The following is a 21,974-nucleotide window of genomic DNA, read 5'->3' as shown; positions in this document are numbered from 1 at the left end:
TGCTCAAGAGGCTGCCATGTTGCCACCAGAACTGCGGCTTCACTTCCAGCTTGTTGGTGGTTAACGAGATATATGTCTCATGGACACTGTTGCTAAGGCTCATTTCAAAATTTGATTGTCAGATCTCAGCCTCCATGAGTAGCTAGAAGTATAGGCATGATCTTCCAGGGTCCAATAGCACTCTGTTTTAAAATAAGCTGTCTTAGCTTCTAAGCTTAATGGAAGTAAGCTTCAGCAGAGGTTAAAATTATTCTGAATTATCCTGGCACAATTTATAGTAATAAAGAGTACTTGGGTAAATATAATTTGAACAGAAGGTCACATCAAGAGATTTGTGCTTCATATTTCAGGGCAGCTTCCTTTGTGTACAAGAGCTGAGTAGTAGTTAGTATCACAAGGATACCCCAATTCATCACAGTTGATATCACAGGGACACCCGATTCATCACAGAGGATATGCTTACAATTACCACTTTACCATGGCAAGAGGAGAAAGCCCCTTATGCTCATTATTCTGGCACTCACCATTATTCTAGGGCCTAGTAAGCAATTCTGCTAAGAATCTCTCTATTGCTTGTTAGGCAGGCATCTTTAATATTTAGTTATCTTCATGGGAAACCTCCTTTAGGTAGGTCTAATCTTAGCTTGCCACCGTGAATGATCTGTCTTTACGTACCTTTATTTTCCAATATAAAAGAGGAAATTATGCGATCCCAGTCTTCATTCTTGGTATCAAGCAAGACCAGGATCAGGTCAAATCGACTTAAGAGTGGGCTGCCGAGGGCAATGTTCACAGACACAGACTCATGGGGGTCATACTGACCCTTGGGGTTAGTTGCTGCCAGGATAGTGGTCCTTGTGTTCAGCTTGCATACAAGGCTGTGGAGAGGGAGAGAGAGAGATGGTGAAACTTACTGGCTATGTGGATCAAATACAAAAAAAAAAAAAGGGGGCTGCACCTGTACCTAGAAAATCTAGAGAGACTCCTGTGGAAATATAACATGGCATGATATAGGGAGATTACAACTAATAAGTTCAAACAAGGTACAATGAAATGAACCAATTGGATAGAACCAATTGTTCTATAAATCGCATGCTTCTACAAATGAGCACATTACTGCTAACTGCTATGAGACATATATAATTAAATAAACATAGATAATTTTCTTTGGGAATTTTCAATTCATGAGCTATAAGGTGTTGTTTAAGGGAGCATATGGTAAGTTATATAAGCATAAGGGTTGCAGAGGGAAGAAGAATGATATGTATTTATGTGGATGGAAAAGGTGATTAGAGAAACTTTTTCTTTTTTGGTTCTAGTTAGTACCAGGGCCTCACAACCTCAGTTGGCATATTTTGCTCCTGGCTAGCATTCTACATCTTTAGCCATTAACAGTTTTGGACTGACTTCAAACCATCATTCACTGATCTCAACCTCCTGAGTAGCCAGGATTATAAGGGTATGCCACTGATGCTGAGTAAGCTAAACATTATCAGTTTAGGCTACCCCATTATTTTTATACTCAGGAGGCTGAGATCTGAAGATTCTGGTTTGAAGCCAGTGAGGCAGGAAAGTCTCTGAGCCTCTTATCTCCAATAAACTACTCAAAAAAGCCAGAAGTGGTACTGTGGCTCAAGCCTCTTCTTGAGTGAAAGAAGCTCAGGGACAGTGCCCAGGCTCAGAGTTCAAGTCCCAGGACCAGCAGAAAAAAAAGTTCCTAGATTAAATTAAATGACATAATTAAAGGACTACAAAATTAAAAGTATCGGTCTTCTCAAACATGTATTGACTCAATATTACCTATATTTTGGTTACTGACATGATTTACATTGTAGTACACTGTAGGCATCTGAATATCATTCATTTTTTTCAGTCTTCTGATAATAATATGCCTTTACACTAAGGAAAACACAATGATTTCTCCTAGTTGCTTACTTACTGACTGGTAGGTCTAGGGATACGATATACTAACCAGGAAAAACACTGTATGGCAGTTAATCTCAACTGAAAAAGCAATGTAAGAAATAAACAGTCAAATGGAACAATTATGTACAACATTCTTACATGGAAAAAGAAAAGCCATTTTCTATAGTGCATATAGAATGGTGTGGGTGTATGCTAGCCCTGGGGCTTGAACTCTAGGCATGCCCCTGAGCATTTGTGCTCAAAGCTAGTACTCTATCACTTGAGCCACACATCTCTACTTGCAGCTTTTTTGGTGTTTTTGGTTGGAGATAAGAGTCTCACATACTTTCTTGCCTGGGCTGGCTTCAAACTGTGATCATCAGATCTCAGCCTTCTAAATAGCTAATCCTTCTAAGGATTACAGGTGTGAGCTACCAGCACCTGGCAAGAATGATTTTTTCATTAAAGAATTTATTAACATTGATTTTTACATCATATTTCAAATGATGTATTTAACAAACAAGTATTCGAGAAGGGAAATCTCTATATAAAATCATTGGTACTTAGATTTTAGAACATAATTAAAATTAGGCTGAGGGTTTGTATGTCATAGATACATATTAACCTATATAATAAAACATTATGTCTATAGAGTCAGATATATTTTTTTAAAAGTTTCAGAAATGCTCTTAAGAGTCCAGTAGCCATTCTGACACAGTGGGGGGGGGGGTCACACGAATATCCCTAGGGAAATTATAATTCAAATCAAACCATTTCATAAACCAACATCTGTAGTCACTGGAGACATGACAGAGGAAAAAGAAAGGACAGTGAGAGCAAGTACCTTTAACAGTTTTAGAAATGATGTTACAAATGTCTAAAAGAAAACCTTCCGGGTAGGGGAAGGAAAATGGGGACTAAACATTAATGTGTGAGAAGTAATGTACCTTCTATCTGGCAAATATAACTGTAATTCCTCCACACATTAAAATTAAATTAAATTAAATTAGACAAAAGAAAATCTTCCATGGTCCAAGAGATTAGGGCCTAGAACATATGAGTGATGGTAGCTTAGGAATGATTCCTGTCCTTAGATATCCCCTTTGTGTTACTTCCCAGGAGAAGAAAAGTCTGAATTGGCAAATGGGGAGGAGTCTATGTCTCACTCACTAGCTACATGAGACTTCACCTACCTTTAAAATCTTGCCACCTTTTTTTTTTTTTTTTGATCTGTCTCTTAAGTCTACTTAAACATCAGGACTTTACCTCATTTAAGAACAAAACAAAACACGTACCAAGACTGATTCTGTGTGTCTGAACTGTTGTTGCCAAGCACTGACAAATCTACCTCACTTCACAACACCCATCTTTTGGTGCATTCCTTATGACTCTTGTCTTCATTACAGTTCTGGTCAGGCCACATTGTGCTGCTCAGGAAGCACTTAAGCTCATAATCCCTTCTGTGGAACAGCTGACTAGACTAGAGTCTGGCACCTGACCCAAGAACATAGACTGGCTAGAAGCCTAGGAGCTGTTGTACAAATCTTTTAATAGGAATGATAGTACCTAACTGGGGCTCTCTTGAAGGTATTTGAAATGGCGAAAGTATTTGAAGTCATTGAAGGAGACTTCAACAACTAAAGCAGGCTGGGTCTAAAAAAGATTCCCCAAATAAAGAATCAATAACAAAGGAAGTATGTGAGTCACAATAATGAGAGAGCAGGTTCAGAGGTGAATAAACTTCTGAAGCTATGGTGACAATGCAGTAACACAGCTGCTGTTGACATCCACTGTGAATGTGAACAAACTTACACTCCACTCCCCAAATCATGTTCAGTAAAACAGCAGTTACAGTAGTACAGAGAAATTCAATAGTATGCCCAGCTAGTAAGCTCTGGAGCTGAAATGTCAATATAGTCAAGTGGGCTCTAGACTCTTTAATTATTATGGCAATTCTGTCTATGCCCAATGCATCCTTGTCAGAACTAAAAGAAGCAGGGAGCGGGCTCTTGATGTTGTTTCCTGAAATTGTTCCACGTCTAGCATAGATCATACCCAAAATGCCATGGTAGACTGCAAAATCATATTTTATGTACATATTCCACAACTGACTAGAGTGCAGTTAAATTAGCTGTTGTTAAGTTTATGGTCCAGTTCCTAATTTACTTTAACTCACAGGAGATACCTTAAATGTTATCTTAAAGCACCCATTGTTACCTTATATAAGTATATTTCAACTTTAGACTTGACGATCTTTAAAATCACAAAGGAAACCGACCTGATACGTAGGCAGCTCTTGCCACTAGAAAGTCTCTCTTGTACTGATTTTAAATACACGTCCTTGCCCAATATACTGGTTGATTCCAACCACATTATATTCTCTGACATTAAAGGATGCTGAACAAGTCTAATTGTATTTCTACATCTGTATTCTTTTTATTTATTTTTTTGCCAGTCCGGGGGCTTGAACTCAGAGGCTGAGCACTGTCCTTGGACACTTTTTGCTCAAGGCTAGCAATCTGCCACTTGAGCCACAGCACCACTACTGGCTTTTTCTATGTATGTGGTACTGAGGAATCGAACCCGGGTCTTCATGCATGCTAGGCAAGTACTCTCCCATTAGGCCAAACTCCTGATCCTCTCCATCTGCATTCTTAAAAATTATTACACATAAACACTTCTTCAATTATTTTCTGTAGATATGGTACAAAACATAGGTAACATATCAAAACATCAAAAATCAATATTATGGCTAAATTACAAAAAGAAACCCAATAACTTAAATATAAACAATGAGTTCTAAGTTCCCACATATATTAAGTTGAATTCTGCATTAAAAGCTCATAAACTCCTCCCATTAGTTAATTCAATTTATATTTATACTTTATTTTTCCTCTTCTTTTCTGTAGTAATTCACTTTTATTTCCTCATATGCCTCTACATTCTAGTAAGGAAACATTTTTATGAATATCTTGCAGTGATAACTAACAATCTCTGAAAGGTTCAACACTTTTGCCATGGTCTTCTAATGATGAATTGAATAGTTTCAGTATTTCCATGGATTTTAAAGGAAAGTAACACTTACCCAGCTTTAGCAACACTTATGGTTTGTTGCTCCATGGCTTCATGGATACTGGTTCTATCATGCTCTTTGAGGCTATTAAACTCATCAATACAGCAAAGACCTGAGTCTGCAAGTACTAAGGCTCCAGCCTCTAAATTCCATTCTCCTGAGTCTTTAACAGCAGTAACAGTCAGACCTAAGGAAACAAGTAAACTGTGTCACATGAAAGCATTTCAGACTTAGGTGGCTTCAGGATGAATTCTACCAAATATCTGAGGAAGTACTAATGCCAATTCTTTTTTTTTGCCAGTTCTGGGGCATGAACTCAGGGCCTGAGCCCTGTCCTTTGGCTTTCAAAAGGACACCATTTCCAGCTTTTTTTTCTATGTATATGGTACCAATGAATCAAACCTGGGTCACTGTGCATGCTGAGCAAGTATTCTATCACAAGGACTAATTCCTGGCCCTAATGCCAGTTCTACACAAAATTTTTCAAATACATGGAATAGGGAGCATGACCCAACTCATTTATTGAAGCTACTACTATACTAATACTAAGCTAGGCAAAAACCTCATTGATGAAGACACACAGGTAATAAGCATGAACAGGAAAAGATGCTAAACATTAAATAAAACTAGCAAATTTCAAACTAAAATAATATGACAATCACCAATGTTAAAATGGTAGAAATCTAAATTACTGACAATATCAAGTGCTAAAAAATGGCAAGCAAAAGGAATTGTCATTATTTGCTGCTATGAATGCAGAAACTAGAACAATCACTTTGGAAGACACCATTTTACAAAAATTTTACAAAAGCAAAAAAATATTTTACAAAGCAAATAACCTCCTTTAACCCAATTTAGTTACTTAAATGATGTGAAAAATTATATTTACATAAAAATTTGCCCACAAATGTTTACAGAAATTTTATTCAGAATTCCAAAAAAAACATCTGTTAAAATTGAGAAGCAACGAAATGGTTATATATTGGATAATTCCAACCATATTACATCTTGACAAGAACAGGAATCTGTGGAGGCAGTGAAAAAAATCAGGAGATGAAGGAAGAAAAGTTCAACTCTTACCTTGTGAGAGGCAAGAAGAAAAGAAATACTATTTCTAATGTTTAAAATACAGCATTAATAAATTTAGCAACTTAAATGTTTATATTTAAGATAACTTTACTTTTCTTTTTGTCAGTCATGGGGCTTGAACTCTGAGCCTGGGTGCTGTCTCTAAGCTCTTCAGCTCAAGGCTATTACCCTACCCATGGAGCCATAGCACCGCTTCCTATTTTCTAGTGGTTAATTGGAAATAAGAGTCTCATGGACTTTAATACCCAAGCTGGCTTTGAACTGTGATCCTCAGATCTCAGGCTCCTGAGTAGCTAGGACTATAGGTGTGAGCCACCATGCCTGGCAAGATGACTTTACTTTTAAACTTTTGGTTTTTAAAGAAAAAAGTAAGAATCCAGGGAGCAGTGGATGAAGCCCACTTCATTGGTCTACTTGTAGAGCATTCTTGTAGTCTGCAATTCAGCAACTACTTACTACTAATAACCAAATATACATTAAAGAAGAAAGAATAATGTGTCAAATACTGTGCTGATTAAGAATTAAATCTAGTTGTAGAATAGGGTTTAATTATACCTCCCAATTCTCTGGAGCTCTATTCCTTTCAATTCTGTCCCTCCCTGAAAGGGATAGCAATGATATTTCCTTCCTTGTTAACATTTCTCTTTAAGTTTCCTGGTTAGAACCCTCAATGGGCAGAAAATTACATAGAAATCCTTTAAGAAATCTAATAGTCAGAAAAGGCTATAATACATGAAAAATATTTGATTCTTCTTCCTCTTCTTCTTCTTCTGGTCTTGAACTCAGGGCCTGAGTACTGTCCTTGGGCTTTCTCTACCACTTGAGCCACAGTACCATTTCCCGCATGTATGTGGTACTGAGGAATCAAATTTGGGTCTTTGTGCATGGTAGGCAAGCACTCTATCCACTAGGCCAAACTCCCAGCCCCCAAATATTTGGTTCTTTATAGGACAAAACTGAGATCGTCCAATTAAGTATTCTGAGACTTCAACAAACAAAGGAAAACAAGGGCTTTTGTTATTGTTGACAGGATGTTTGTTTATACTGTCATGTAAGTCACTGAGTTCATAGGTTGAAACTACTATATAAATATTACATTTCCTCTAAAAAGAAATGGAAAAAGTAGTCCCTAACAAAAGTTCCTTAAAAACATGAAAGGAAGCCTGTTGGCACCAGTAGCTCCTGGTATACAGCTGCACTTAGAACAACTGAATGGTGAAAGGAAGGCTAGAAAATCACTGAGGGGTTCCGTTTCTGTAATGGCAACAAGGGGAGCTCGAGGAACAAGCTCCTCAGTGAAGTCAGCATAACTGATGGGAATTATTGAAATGGTCCAACTGCTTACAGTCTCTGGAAATTCTTCTAAGGGCATACAGTAAATGAAGAAAACATTTATTGAAAAAAAAAAAAAACATTTAAAGCTTGCCGCCAGGCTTGTAATCTCAGTATTCAGGAGGCTAAGGCAGAGGGAAAGTGAATTCAAGGCCAGCCTGGGATACATAGTCTTGCTAGAATGGCCAGGATTAGGAAAACAAATGACAACAGATGCTGGAGGGGATGTGGCCAGGAGGGATCACTACTACACTGTTGGTGGGAGTGCAAACTCGTTCAACCACTATGGAAAGCAGTGTGGCAGTGCCTCAAAAGGCTAAACATAGAACTCCCCTATGACCCAGCAATTCCACTACTTGGCATTTACCCAACCATCCAAAATCTAGGGCATACTAAATCCACTAGCACAACAATGTTCATTGCAGTATTAGTCACCATAGCAAAGTCATGGAACCAACCTAGATGTCCCTCAGTTGATGAGTGGATCAACAAGTTGTGGTAGTTGTACACAATGGAATTCTATGCTGCTGTCAGAAAAAATGACATCGACCCATTTGTTAGGAAATGGAAAGACTTAGAAAAAATCATATTAAGTGAAGTAAGCCAGACTCAAAGGAACTTAGGCTCAATGGTTTCCCTCATTCGTCATAATCAGTAGAAACCTTGGGCTCTACTAGCAGAGATTTGCAATAGAGCAAAATCTTGATACATAAGGACATATAATGTGAAGCTAATTGAAAGGACCTCCAGGATACTGAAACAAAAGCCATATAATGAATGATTGTTGTCCTTAATGTACTATGTTGTCTCTCATCTCCTTTGCTGTCCCTTGGTTATCTCATATTGGTATAGTATCTCACTTTGTTATCTGATATATTGAATTTATTTGTATTTGGATATTTGAAATTTAATAGGGAAGGGGGGAAAACCAAGACGGGTGGGGGGTGTGGGGGGGGAGGGAAACGGGTACCAAGACATGTGAAAGGGTATCAATGTATGTGAATTAATGCACCTTCTATCTGGCAAATATCATGTAACCCTTTTACTAATTACAATAAAAAAATAAAAAATTTAAAAAAAAGAAAAGAAAAAGAAAAATATTATTCTAGGGTTATTATTTGCATAACAAAAGGTTGTTTCCTCTAATACCAGAAGCATCTCATTGGGAAGGGATAGAGACTTTACTTTGTTTTGTGCTTAGCTATGTTATTAAACCAATAAACAACAACATCAACTAAATAACCTCCTTTAAAAAGGGAAAGTGCATTGTAAAGAACTAAAACAATAAACTAATTAGAATACCAAGCATAACAAAAGAATCATAAGATGCACAAAGAAACAGGAAAATGTGGTTCACATCCAGACAGGATATACAGATACTCTCTCTGAGAGACAATGTCAGATTTAATAGACAAAAATTTCAACATGGCCATTTTAAATATGCTGAAAGAACTACAGAAGCGGGTGGCAGGAGTTTGGCCTAGTGGTAGAGTGCTCGCCTGGCATGCATGCAGCCCTAGGTTCGATTCCTCGGTACCACATACTTAAAAAAGCTGGAAGTGGCACTATGGCTCAAGTGGCACAGCATTAGCCTTGAGCAAAAAGTGTCCAAGGACAGTACCCAGGCCCTGAGTTCAAGCCTCAGGACTGGCAAAATAAAAAAAAAATAAAAAGAACTACAGAAGCACACAGGTACAGTGGTAGAATGACTGGTTCATAAGCTTAAGGACTTGGGTTTGTTCAGTCCCCAGCACTGGAAACAATAAAACAAAAGAAAACAGAATTATAAAAAAACAAGGACACTAAGTAAAGTATGGTAGTAATGTCTCAATAAATAGGAAATATCACCAAGAATTAAAATGACTTAGAAATTAAGTGCAAGTTCTGGATTTGAAGTGTACAATAACAAGCTAATGTAATGAGATGGTTTATCTGTAGAAAAAAACCCACAGTCAGCAAACTTCAAAATACAGCAGTAAAAATTATGCAATAAAAAAAAGGCAAAGCCAGAACAAGGAATGAATATATAGATAATTAAAGAGATGTAGCCTTTCAAGAGACCAATACATACATAATGGAGTTAGAAGGCTAGTAAGAGAATAAGAAAAATGCTCGAAAGTCAGGGGCCGGTGGCTTATGTCTGCAATCCTAGCCACTCAGGAGACAGAGATCTAGATCTGAGGATCACAGTTCAAAGCCAGCCCAGGCACAAGAGGACCTGAGACTCTTATCTCCAATTAACCACCAGTAAACAGGAAGTGACACTGTGGCTTAAGGGGTAGAGTGCTAACTTTGAGTCCAAGAGCTCAGGACCCAGGCCCAGAGATCAAGCCCCATGACCAAAAAAAAAGAAAAAGAAAGAAAGGAAAAGGAAAAGCCAAATTTGATGAAAAATACCTCTCCATACTCAGCCAACCCTGAGAACCAACATGTGTGAATAAGCAAAATGTTCTACTTAATATCTAGGAAGTAATTGTAGCTATGGAAAGGAAAAAAAAATCTTAAGAGAACAAATTCTAGCAATCTAGTGTTATATGTTGTATTGTTATAATCTTCTATATATTTCCAAGCAACTAGTATATTTAAATGCCCCTACAACAAAGAAATGATAAATGCTTAAAGTAATAGAATATTCCTGATTTGATCATTATTCATCAAATACAATATACCATATACGACTGAATATATAATACAATATATATTATATACCTTAAGAAAAAAATTACATGTTAATTGAAAATAAGAATTAAATTTAAAAATAAAGGAATAAGAACTGATATCTCAGAAGAACTGGTGGGAAAGAGCCAGGAGCACTTATATTCCAAGTGCTGGAGGGGGGGGGCGGCAAGCCAACGGGGCAGAAAAGTCCTGGAGACTCTCATCTCTAATAAACTATTCTGAAAAAACCAGAAGTGATGCTATGGCTCAAGTGGTAGAGTACTAGTCTTGAGGAAAAAAAAAGCTCAGGGACAGTAATGCTCAGGCCCTGAGTTCAAGCCCTATGACTGACCCAAATCAAGGTAGTCATGAATGTGTATGCCACAAAATTAAATAAAATAAGGGAAGGGGTACGTTGAAAGGGGTGAAAATGTTGAAGGGATGACACAGATCAAGAATTATTTATGCATAATCTGCTTTGTTAAATGCCTAAAAAATTCAATACATATCCTAAAAGAATATAAAAAGTAAAGGAAGGGGTGGGTGAGAATGTTGGAAGGAGTGACATTGACCAAGATGCACTGCATTCATAAACTGTTTCGTTGAATACCAACTCCTTTATACAACTACTAAATAATACACACACACACACACTCACACACACACACACTCACACACACACACACATTTTGCCAGTCCTGGGGACTGAACTCAGCACCTGAGCATTGTCCTTGAACACTTTTTGCTCAAGGCTAGCATTCACTTGAGCCACAGTGCTACTTCCAGCTTTTTCTGAGTATATGGTAGCAAAGAATCGAACCCAGGGCTTTGTGCATGCTAGGTGAACACTCTACTGCTAGGCTACATTCCCGGCCCTATAAAAATATTTTTAAAATGATATTCAAGAAAGTTCTTCTTGCTGAAAGCAAGTCACACAGAGGGCAATTCAAATATAAAAGAAAGAAGGACTAGTATAGGCAAAGGTAATTATGTAACTAGGAAAAAATTTAAGGGCACATTTAATTTCTAGGATGATTTAAAAGCAATTATGTAAAACAACATGCATGAAACTGTACTGTTGGGTCTAAAACAAACATAAATCTACTGTATTTGGTCAAAACAGCAAAGAAAAGGTAGACGGGGAAAAGCTACACTGGGTAATGGCTCTAGATGATAATGTAAATCTCTACCAAGAAATGCAGCAAATAAGAAAGTTCATGTAATGGGAGCTGGGACTGTAGTATAGCACATGGTATTTGCAAGGCCCTGTGCTTAAAATCCATCACTTCCCACAAATTAACTAAGAAGTTCTACATAAACATGTTTGCACTTCTTTCTTATCTTGTATGCATAAAAAGCATATAATTACATAAGGAATTAACTATAACAACATATTGCTTCACTTGAAATATATTTCTGGAATATGTATAATAATTTCAACATCAAATTATAACATTAAAAGGGAAAGTTTATAGAACTATATAGGGGAAACACTTTTGTATCTTATTGAAATGAAGTTAAAAAGCTCTGTTAAAAATATCTGTTTAGTTCCAGGACCAGCATGCGTACACACACACACACACACACACACACACACACACACACACACACAGATTTAATCCAATCATATCAATAATGTTAAATGGGAATGGATTGGAGAATGTAATTAAAAGGTCTAAAGTATCTGGGCACTGGTGACTCATGCCTGTAATCCTAGCTACTCAAGAGGCTAAGATCTGAAGATCATGGTTCAAAGCCAACCTGGGCAGAAAAATCCATGAGGTTCTCATCTTCAATAAACTACTCAAAAAGGGCTGGCAGTGGTGCTGTGGCTCAAGTGGTAGAACTCTAGCCTTGAGAAAGCCCAAGGACAGTGCTCAGGCCCTGAGTTCAAAGCCCAGGTCTGGCAAAAAAAAAAAAAAAAAAAGAAAGTTGTGTATCTACATTATCAAAGAAAAAAAGTCTATGCTGAAAAAATTCATAATGATGAAAGTATCAAACAAAAAGGGAAAGACAACTAGGCAGATCAACAAATAAAACACAAGACTTCCCACAAGACTTTCTTGGGCTTCTTAAGTGCCCAAGCATTTTTAAGGTTAGACCAAAAGATGTGCTAATAAAGAGACTCTGGAAAAATGTAAAATCATTGAATTTTTTTAAAAAAGTGTTCGTTAATGCCTGTGAAGTTAAATTATAAACCAAGAGCAGTAAGTATAGATATTTCACAAACGGAAATGAAACAAAACATCTCTAAATTATCAGTGGGTCAAAGAATAAATCAGATACAAATTTATAGTATTTTTAGATGAAAGATATACCATAACTTGTGGGATGCAGATTACACAATGCTTAGAATGTAATTTATAGTTCAAAGTGTATATAATAGGAAGATCTCAAATCAATAATCTGAGCTTCTACTTTAAGACACTGGAAAAAAAGCAAACTCAACTCAAAGTAAGCAAATGAAAAACAATAATAAAGATAAGGACTGGGGCCTGGAGTTTGGCCTAGTAGTAGAGTGCTTGCCTAGCATGCACAAAGACCTGGGTTCAATTCCTCGGTACCACATACATAGAAAAAAAGCCAGAAGTGGTGCTGAGGCTCAAGTGGAAGAGCTCTAGCCTTGAGAAAGTCCAAGGACAGTGCTCAGGCCCTGATCTCAAGCCCAGAACTGGCCAAAAAAAAAAAAAAGAGTAATGTACTCTACCACACAAATGTAACTGTAACCCTTCTGTACATCACCCTGACAATAAAATAAATTTTAAAAAATAAAGATAAGGACAGAAACTAATGAACTTGGAAGAGAGAAAAACAATAGATAAAGGAACCTAAAAGTTTGTAAACTTTTAGGTAGATTAAGTGAAAAACAATAATAAAATTAGTAGACTTAAGAATCAAAGATGAGGGGCCGGGAGTTTGGCCCAGTGGTTCAAGTGCTTGTCTAGCATGCATGAAGACCCGGGTTCGATTCCTCGGTACCACATATATAGAAAAAAGCCGGAAGTGGTGCTGAGGCTCAAGTGGTAGAGCTCTAGCCTTGAGAAAGTCCAAGGACAGTGCTCAGGCCCTGAGCTCAAGCCCAGGACTGGCAAAAAAAAAAAAAAAAAAAAAAAGAATCAAAGATGAGACATTATCATTGACTTTAAGAAAATATTATGAACCATTGTATATCAATTCATTAGGTAACCTATGAAACTAGCAAATTCCTTAGAAAGACACAAACCACTAAAACTGACAAAAATACAAAAGAAAATTTGAATAGTTATAAAGAGTTGAATAATAATCAAAAGAGACACACACAGTTTCATGATAAATTCTATCCAACATGTAAAGAATAAAATGCCAACTCTTCATAAATACTTCTTGAAACGAAAAAAAAAAACATTTCTAAATTCATTCTATGGAGTTGTACTCTTAAATTCATGAGGTCAGAATTTTTAGCGTTGTACATACTAAAGTCAGACAGAGACATCACCAGAATGTTAAGTATGTGACATTGCTAGAATACTAAATATGCAGGAGACTAAAACTAGTATCTTTTTTTGCATATAGATGCCAAATTTCTGGACAAAATATTGGAAGTAGAAACCAATATATACATATACAAAAGGATTACATATTATTATCAGATGATTTTCTCCAAAGGCACATCTGAAAGTCAGTCCATGCAATAGCATCAGATTTTTAGACTGTGAGACAAAAAGTACATGAGCATTTTAACTGATATAGGAAAAACACTTGATAAAACTTAACACAACTTCATAAGAACAATTGAAGCAGGAAAAAAAAAGGAGCATCTACAAAGCCATCACAATCCTTCTTTAATCTTTCTTAATCCTTTACGACCATCTTTCCACTATAATCAGAAATAAGGCTGGGATGTCTGCTACCACTGTGTCTATTCAACACGGTACTCAGTGATTCTAGACAAGGCATTTGGGCCCAAAATATACAATGAGCACTTTTAAAATGGAAGAAGCAAAACATTTCTATTTCTAGAGAACTTTTTTTTTTTTGGCAGGTGATACCATCTTGTGTATAGAGAGATACCATCTTGTGGAGAGAGAGAGAGAGAGAGAGAGAGAGAGAGAGAGAGAGAGAGAGAGAGAGAGAGAGAGAGAGGGAGGGAGGGAGGGAGGGAGGGAGGGAGGGAGGGAGGGAGGGAGGGAGAGGGAGAGGGAGAGGGAGAGGGAGAGAGAGAGAGAGAGAGAGAGAGAGAGAGAGAGAAAAGAAAATTCTAGGCAACAATTTTATAAGACTAATGAATGAAGTCAGTAAGACCAAAGAGTTCAATAAGAAGCATGTTTAGGGTGGAGGGAGGGAAAGTGGGAGAAAAACAAGGGAAGGGTTAACAATGTTCAAGAAGTAATGTACCCATTACCTGAAAAATGTAACTGTAAACCCTCTATACATCACCCCATCAATAAAATACAATAAAAAGTATGTTTACACACATGCAAATAAATCCAAGTATATAATTAAGGAAACATTTCTAGCTATTATAGTATCAAAAAATAAATGCTTGGGGCTGGGAGTGTGGCCTAGTGGTGGAGTGCTTGCCTAGTATGCACAAATCCCTGGGTTTGATTCCTCAGTACCACATACATAGAAAAAGCCAGAAGTGGTACTGTGGCTCAAGTGGTATAGTGCTAGCCTTGAGGAAGCTCAAGGACAGTGCCTAAGCCATGAGTTCAAGCCCCAGGATTAGCAAAAAAAAAAAAAAAAGTAAATGCTTAAGAATAAATTGTTGCTAGGCACTGGTGGCTTACACCTGTAATGTTAGCTACTTAGGAGGCTGAGACCTGAGAATTACCGTTCAAAGCTAGTTTGGGAAGGAAAGTCCATGAGAATCTTATTTCCAAAGAACCACCAGAAAATTACAAGTGGAGTTTCTGGTACTAGTGTTGAGTGGAAAAGCTCAAGGATAGCACCCAGGCCCAGAGTTCAAGCCACAGGACTAACAAAAATCTTTTTTTTTTTTAGCAAAAATCTTTTTGCACAATTACTTCACTAAAAATAAATTTTAAACAAGAGCCAAAATGACAGGGTTAAATTGTTAAATTTACGATACCGATAAAAAGTTAACGGTTGACTCCATGGACCAAAAGGGAAAAGGTAGCCCATGTTCACAGACTGGAAGATCATTTGACTAAGAGGCAGAAATCCCCCAAGTGTTTCTATAGATTCAAAATCTCAGGGCTTCTGTACAGAACTAACAAGATGATCTAAAGACTCACAGGCAAATATAAGGGATCCTAAATAGCCTATCTTGAAAGAACAAATGTAGAGAATTCACATTTCCACTTTCAAAAATTTCTACAAAGCAACAATAATCAAGCAGTGTGATAATGATTAAGAATATAGATCAATGAAAAAAATTGCTCAGGAATGCACTTATATCCTTAGGACAGATTAATCTTTTGCTAAGAATTCCAAGCCTATTCACTAGGAGTAAATTATTTTCAACAGATGCTGTGTGGGAACGCCCCATGCAAAATTATGCATTTGGACCTCCTACTTCACATTGGATAGAAGAACTAATTAAAACTGGATTAAATACCTAAATGTAATATGATACAAACATAATATCCTTAGAACAAAACACAGATGTCAACCTTTTTGATCTTGCACCAGGCAATTGTTTTCAGAAATCACATAAAAATTCAAGCCAAAATAGATAAAGCAGGCTACACCAATATTAACAGGTTTGTGGTGAGATGGATTTTACCTTAGAACATTCAATGGTAGTTCATGGAATGAGAGAAAAAAAATTCCAAACCATGTATTTGATGAGAGACTTGATCTAGAAGATATAAAAAGTAAAACTCCAGAATTTAAAAAATCAATTAAAATAATAGAGGTAGCTGGTTGCAGGTGGCTCACTCCTGTAACCTGTGAGGATCGAGGTTCAAAGCCAGCCCAACATGAAAATCCCCAAGACTCTTATCTCTAACCACCAGAAAACTAGAAGTGGAACTGTGGTTCAAGGAGCAGAGCACTAGCCTTAAACTGAAGAGCTCAGGGACAGCAGCCAGGCCCAGAGTGTAAGCCCCACAACTGACCAAAATAAATAAATAAATTAATTAATTAATGAAAAGAATGGAGGAAGTGGGTGTTGGTGTCTCACACCTGTAATCTAGCTACTCCTAGCTATTCAGGTGGCTGAGATTCGATGATTATATATTGAATCCAGCCCAGGCAGAAAAGTCTATAACATTTTTATTGCCAGTTAACCAGCAAAAAGAAGCTAGACGTGGAAATGTTGATCATATGGTAGTGTCAGCCTTCAGTAAAAAAGCTCTAAGTCCTAGTACTGGTACATGTACACATACATACACGGTGAAAAAAATCTAAATAAATACTTTTCAGAACATATACAAACGACCAATAAACAAGTGGAAGATATGCAATGTCTTCAACCAAAATACAAATCAAACTGTGATATTACTTTACACACACAGTATGGCTATTCAAGGACCTTAGAACAAGTGTTGATGGTGGGAGGAGGGGGGAGAAGACACTCCTCTAATGCTGGTAGGAATGTCTAATGCAGTAGAAAAGTCTGGTTACCCCTCAAGAGGACATAATCCAGTAATACCATTCCTAAGCAAAAAACAAAATTTTGTACACAAATGTTCACTGCAACATTATTCAAAACGGTCATGAAGTAGAAAAGCCCAAATAATTGCTGTCAGAGAAATTTTAAGAAAATTATGTTTAATGGATGATTGCTTAGTAAAACAAAGCAATGCAGTACCAATAAATGCTAAAACATGAATGAAGAAGCCATGTTTGAATGATGCTGGTCACAATCACATTAGATTTCCGTGAACCATTCATCATGGGTAACTCTACAGACAGACAGCAATAACAGCAAAACACATGGGAGGAGTGACTGAGCAAGAAGCACACACCCCTCAGGGGTTGAAGGGGGAACCAATTAAATGATTCACTGTGACGCATGCCCAACCTTCCACCGATGGAACAAGGAGCATTCCCAAAGGGGGAGGAGGCAAGGCTAGATACAGGGAGAGGAAGCAAAGACATACTATCAGTGCCTACCTCCTAGACTCTTTCCTTGTACAGGAGTCCAGTTCGCCACTTCTTTTGCTTTTAAATAAACCTGCTCAATCAGCTTTTACTTCTTTCCTGCCCTTTCATTCTTTAAGCAGCTGAAAATATGAACTCAAACCCTAGATGGTAAGAGTCTTTCTGTGTACCTAAGATTGGTCTTGAACTCTCCGCCCTCTTGCCTCAGTCTTCCTTGACTACAGGCATGTGTTACTACATCTTGCCCCAAATACCTTTTTGATATGATGAAAGTATTCTAAAATTGATTGTGATGATGACTGTACAACTCTTGTCCTAAAAACTGATTGATGCAGACATTTAAAAAAAAGTGAATCATACATTATGTGGACTGTATCTCAATAAAACTGTTATTTGAAACATATTACTTTCTCATCATGCCAGAGGGTACTTGGGGATAGATTCTTTGAAAGCTAGTCTGGGTGGGGGGGATGATCAGCAAACAAATGCTACCAAACATTCACCATCTAATTACCTATTAGCTCCTTTTTGAGATCTACTCCCTTGCTTCCCTTCCTGGTTTTTGGTCTTTTCTAATGACTGCATCTAAGGCCTCCAATCTCACAAAGCCTACCTGCCTAGCTTTAGCTAAGCATAACTCCATCTAATGTCATTTGTCTCTATAGTAACCAACTAGAAAAAGCTGCTTTGCTGAGCAGTGGCTTTATGCAAGCAGTGGTTTTGCCTAGAGATGTTTTACAGAATTGAGTGCTCTATTGATCATTATTTTCCCGCTGGTATCAAGCAAAGAGGAGGCCATCTAATGCATGGGAGAGGCAATGGGCTAGAGAACAGATGAATACAATGTAAAAGCTAAAAGAAGATGGACTACAATGAAGACTGATAAGCTTGATTTAAGAGGACAAAGAAGACATGAGAAAATGGGTAACAGATATTTCCACTTATATTCTTCTAGTGAAAAACAATATATTAATCCCAACAAATTGTTGACAATAAACATAATTATGGTGCTTCAAAAAGCTGAATGACATAGTTTGCAGCTAACCAACAGGTGTTGAGCTGTAGTAGCAAATTGAGGATAACAGATCATATATCTTCAACAAACCTGTAACTGCATGGTGGATGTCAAGGACCACACAGCAGTATGATTTTTTTAATAAAGTAGAACAGAAAATGGGAGGGGATTCATTTTATGTAGCAGACCTGGAAACCTTATAAAACATATAAGGATGTGTTCCAAAATATATTTCGATCCCTGCCCTTTCAAATCCTCCCCTTTGCAATGGGAAGCTGCTCTCCATACTATCTCCATGGGAGGAGTCCCCAGCTCAGCCTTGGCTGGGTTTCATCTCACTCTCAGTGTGTGCCTAAGACAATCTTATTAACAGAGCTTTGTCCTCAAGAGTTCATTAATGAAGTCATTATCACAGTGTCTGCCATTATACCCATTATACTCATCTGTATTTGTTCACATAAAAGACCACTTTGAATTTCTCCTGACATGGTGAGCAGAGAGAGATATTAGAACAGCAACTAACCAAATGGCTTTCTGGGTACCAGTATCCATCTGTTATAGGGAAAAATAACAGCTCATCCCACCATACTAAGATACTGAGCGGCCCCAAAGTATAGGCTACATAAAAATTCTTCAGAAAGAGTAAAGAACATCTTTTAACACTGCACCTAACATTTTTATTCAAATACCTATAAACTCTGGCAAATTTCTACATTCTTTTCTTTATAGGAATTTTTATTTAAAAATATGATTAATTTTGTACATACTTTTACTAAAATGTAAAAGAAACCTTTAGAACTAATAAAGACCTCATCAGAACAAAGCTGGCCTAGGGTTACAGAATAGTGGCAGCATGGACTATCAACTGTGAGGCTCTGTGTCAAATCCCAATCACTGCAAAACATCAACAAGAAACCCCAAACAAAAACAAACTAAAACATAGCAACAAAAAAAACCCAAGCACTACATGAGAATACTTTAATTTTTAAAAGACACGGCCAGGGGCTGGGAATGTGGCTTAGTGTCAGAGTACATGCCTAGCATGCATGAAGCTTGGGTTCAATTCCTTAGTACCACATCAACAACAAAAAATAATAAAATTATATTTAAAAACAACAACAACCATGTTTGGCACTAGCATGAGGGATGAGAGGAGATAACTTATGTAAAACTACAAAGAGGGTAACTATGTAATTGATTCATGGGCTCAAAATTAACATTAAAAATCAATAATACAAATGACTCAAAGACAATACAGTGCTGATATAACTTTCCTGAGTGAAAATCTGAACAAAAAGAGAAAAAAGTTACTCTTTCATTCCTATTTAACTTGAACAGCAGGCAGGAATGGAAACTAATTATTTCCTAGTTCCAATACATTTTAATTCAACATATTTTACTTTTTTATTTTGTTTTGTGGGTGACCTCAATTTTACTTCACATTTCAGATTCTAAAAGCACTCTAGGGGGGAGTCTTGAATACTTGAAAACTAGCTGCATCTTTTTTCTCTTCCACATTCAAGTTGTATGTTCAGAAATGGATACTTCCTCTGAAGAACAGTCACAGCACAGTACTACCTTCTGCTCTCACTGGCCTGGCCAGAGGACCACTGCTTTTCATACCACTTAATAAGTGATTGATATTAGTATAAAATAAACTTAGACCTTCAAATAAGCTTCATTATCAACGGGGAAAACAAAGGTCAAATAGCTGGGGCTACCATAACAAAATACTATAGATATAATGGCTTAAACAACAGAAGATTATTTTCTCAAAGTACAATAGGTTAGAAGTACATGATCAAGGAACTGACAGATTGGGTTTATTTCTTCGGAGACCTCTCTCTTTGGTTGCAAATGGCTGCCTTCTTTGTGTCCTCATAGGGATTTTTCCTCTGCACGTGTGCCTGGTGTTACTATGCATGCCTCTATTTTCTCTTCAGGAGGATACCAGTGAGACCATTAGGATACAAGCTCATGATCTTATTTAGCTTAATCACATTTTTAAAGACCCTTTTTCCAAATACAGTCACATTCTTAGGTTCTAAATGTTAGTGCTTCAATATATGAATTTTGGGCATGAGTTACAGCAACAGCAAACTAGAGTCATTTATTTTTTACCCTGGATACTAGTTTAGGCATTACTCATCCCCCAAAGACCAACAATCTTCAGGTACCCTTCCTCAAGGAAACTGCAGGGAGAAGTAATTTAGAGATTTCATTTCACATAGTACTCTAAGCTTCAAGTGAGACCCTTTGGGTATCTATTAAATGAAGGCATTCACATCTGTTACAGTATGCTTTTCTGTTTGGGACTTAACAAAAAAGCTGCTTGGCAACTGATTCTCTATAGATTGTTTTAGAAACCAGAAATATGCTTTTACAATCTCTTTTAATTTTGAAAGCATTATCAGGGCACATATGAGGATTCATTTTTCTTGTGCTTTTTGAAAGTATTTTCCATGGTGAGATGACATTGGAAAAAGTGCTCAAAAGTCTTTGACATTTTTTTTTTTTTTGCCAGTCCTGGGGCTTGAACTCAGGGCCTGAGTATTGTCCTTGGCTTTTCCTCAAGGCTAGCACTCCGTCACTTGAGCCACAGCACCATTTCTGGCTTTTTCTATGTATGTGGTACCAAGGAATCGAACCCGGGTCTTAGTACATGCTAGGCAAGCACTCTACCACTAGGCCAAACTCCTAGCCAGTCTTTGACATTTTTGAGGAACAGTATAAGATAGATAAACCTAGAGCAATATGAGCTAATTGTTGCAGCTTCCAGTGAATTCTGAGGAAGATTTCTGCCCCACCAGATAATATGTGCAAATGACACAATAGTTTTATAGGACTCATTGTAACACACCTATGGACAAATGGTAAAAAGTTCTTAATGAGCGTAGTTCATCTATCTTTCATACCTAGCATGTTTTAAAAGCCTATAGCAATCATCTTAGTTAATGGAAAGACCAGCAGTAATACAAGCAAAGAATGTGAATTGTTTTTGAGCCACAGTAATGTTTCTCTCCTCATAGTATGACACTACTCTAATGTGCACAAACAACTGGCTTGAAGTCCTGCAGGCCTTGCCTGTTTCATACACTGATAATGAAGGACTCCCTCATTTCTACAATTTTCTTAAATGTGGGAAATCCTGAGATCAGCATTTCCCCAGACTTCAAATGACCATCAGATGAGCAGCACCTCATCAAAGAAATCTACTTAAATATTAACAATGCCCAAAGAATGACTAATCACAATTCTGGCAACTATAGTAGGAGAAAATTCTTCAATCAAGTCTTGCACTGAAGAGTAATTTTCATTCTGAATTATATTTAGTCCAGTTTAGTGGCTTTATTTAAAGCACTTAAAAAAATGAATCACAGGTAGCAAAATGAACCTTTAACCATTCTTAGGATCCCGAGTAAAAAAAACTTCCTCTTTCCCCAACAATGGTAGTCATGCAGCTGAAACCAGTGGACATTTCCTCAGTTGAGACTTCCACTGGTGACAGGCAAGAAAAGGTTCCTCAGAATTTGCTTGGCTACCGATTTTTATGTACTACTGGCTTGCTACACGTTTCTTTTGAAGATGAAATGTCTTGGTATGCCTTTGTGTTCTCCCCTTTTCCAGTCTACTGAATTTGTTATCCTCTGGCTCTTTTCTCCTTTTCATCTTCCTGCTACGTTCCCCAAATGGCAGAAACCTGGTATAACTGATCACATCTCTTATTTATTTTTTCTAATTCTATTACTTTGTAGATCTGGGGTGGGAAGAAAACCCAGGTGCAGCCCAAAGATGGCCTATTTAGATTTTTTTTTTTCCCAAGCAAGATGTGTGGACCCTTCATTTTATACT

General features: G+C 37.3%; 1 protein-coding gene across 2 annotated transcripts in view; it reads right to left on the bottom strand.

Moving 5' to 3' along the window:
* Mcm9 (minichromosome maintenance 9 homologous recombination repair factor) overlaps positions 1-21,974 on the bottom strand; it is a 67,361-nt gene that overhangs the window by 9,036 nt on the left and 36,351 nt on the right. For both annotated transcript variants that reach the window (XM_090338215.1, XM_090338216.1), the window contains exons 8-9: positions 4,991-5,165; positions 676-878 (exon numbers count right to left, since the gene is read on the bottom strand). In XM_090338215.1, coding sequence (XP_090194341.1) covers positions 676-878; positions 4,991-5,165 — 378 coding nt within the window. The remainder of the gene's footprint in view (positions 1-675; positions 879-4,990; positions 5,166-21,974) is intronic.

This window comes from Megascapheus bottae, chromosome 8 (genome assembly GCF_031878675.1).
Source record: "Megascapheus bottae isolate mThoBot1 chromosome 8, mThoBot2.hap1, whole genome shotgun sequence".
NCBI classification, from domain to species: Eukaryota; Metazoa; Chordata; class Mammalia; order Rodentia; family Geomyidae; genus Megascapheus; species Megascapheus bottae.
This window is presented reverse-complemented; position numbering and strand designations above follow the sequence as displayed.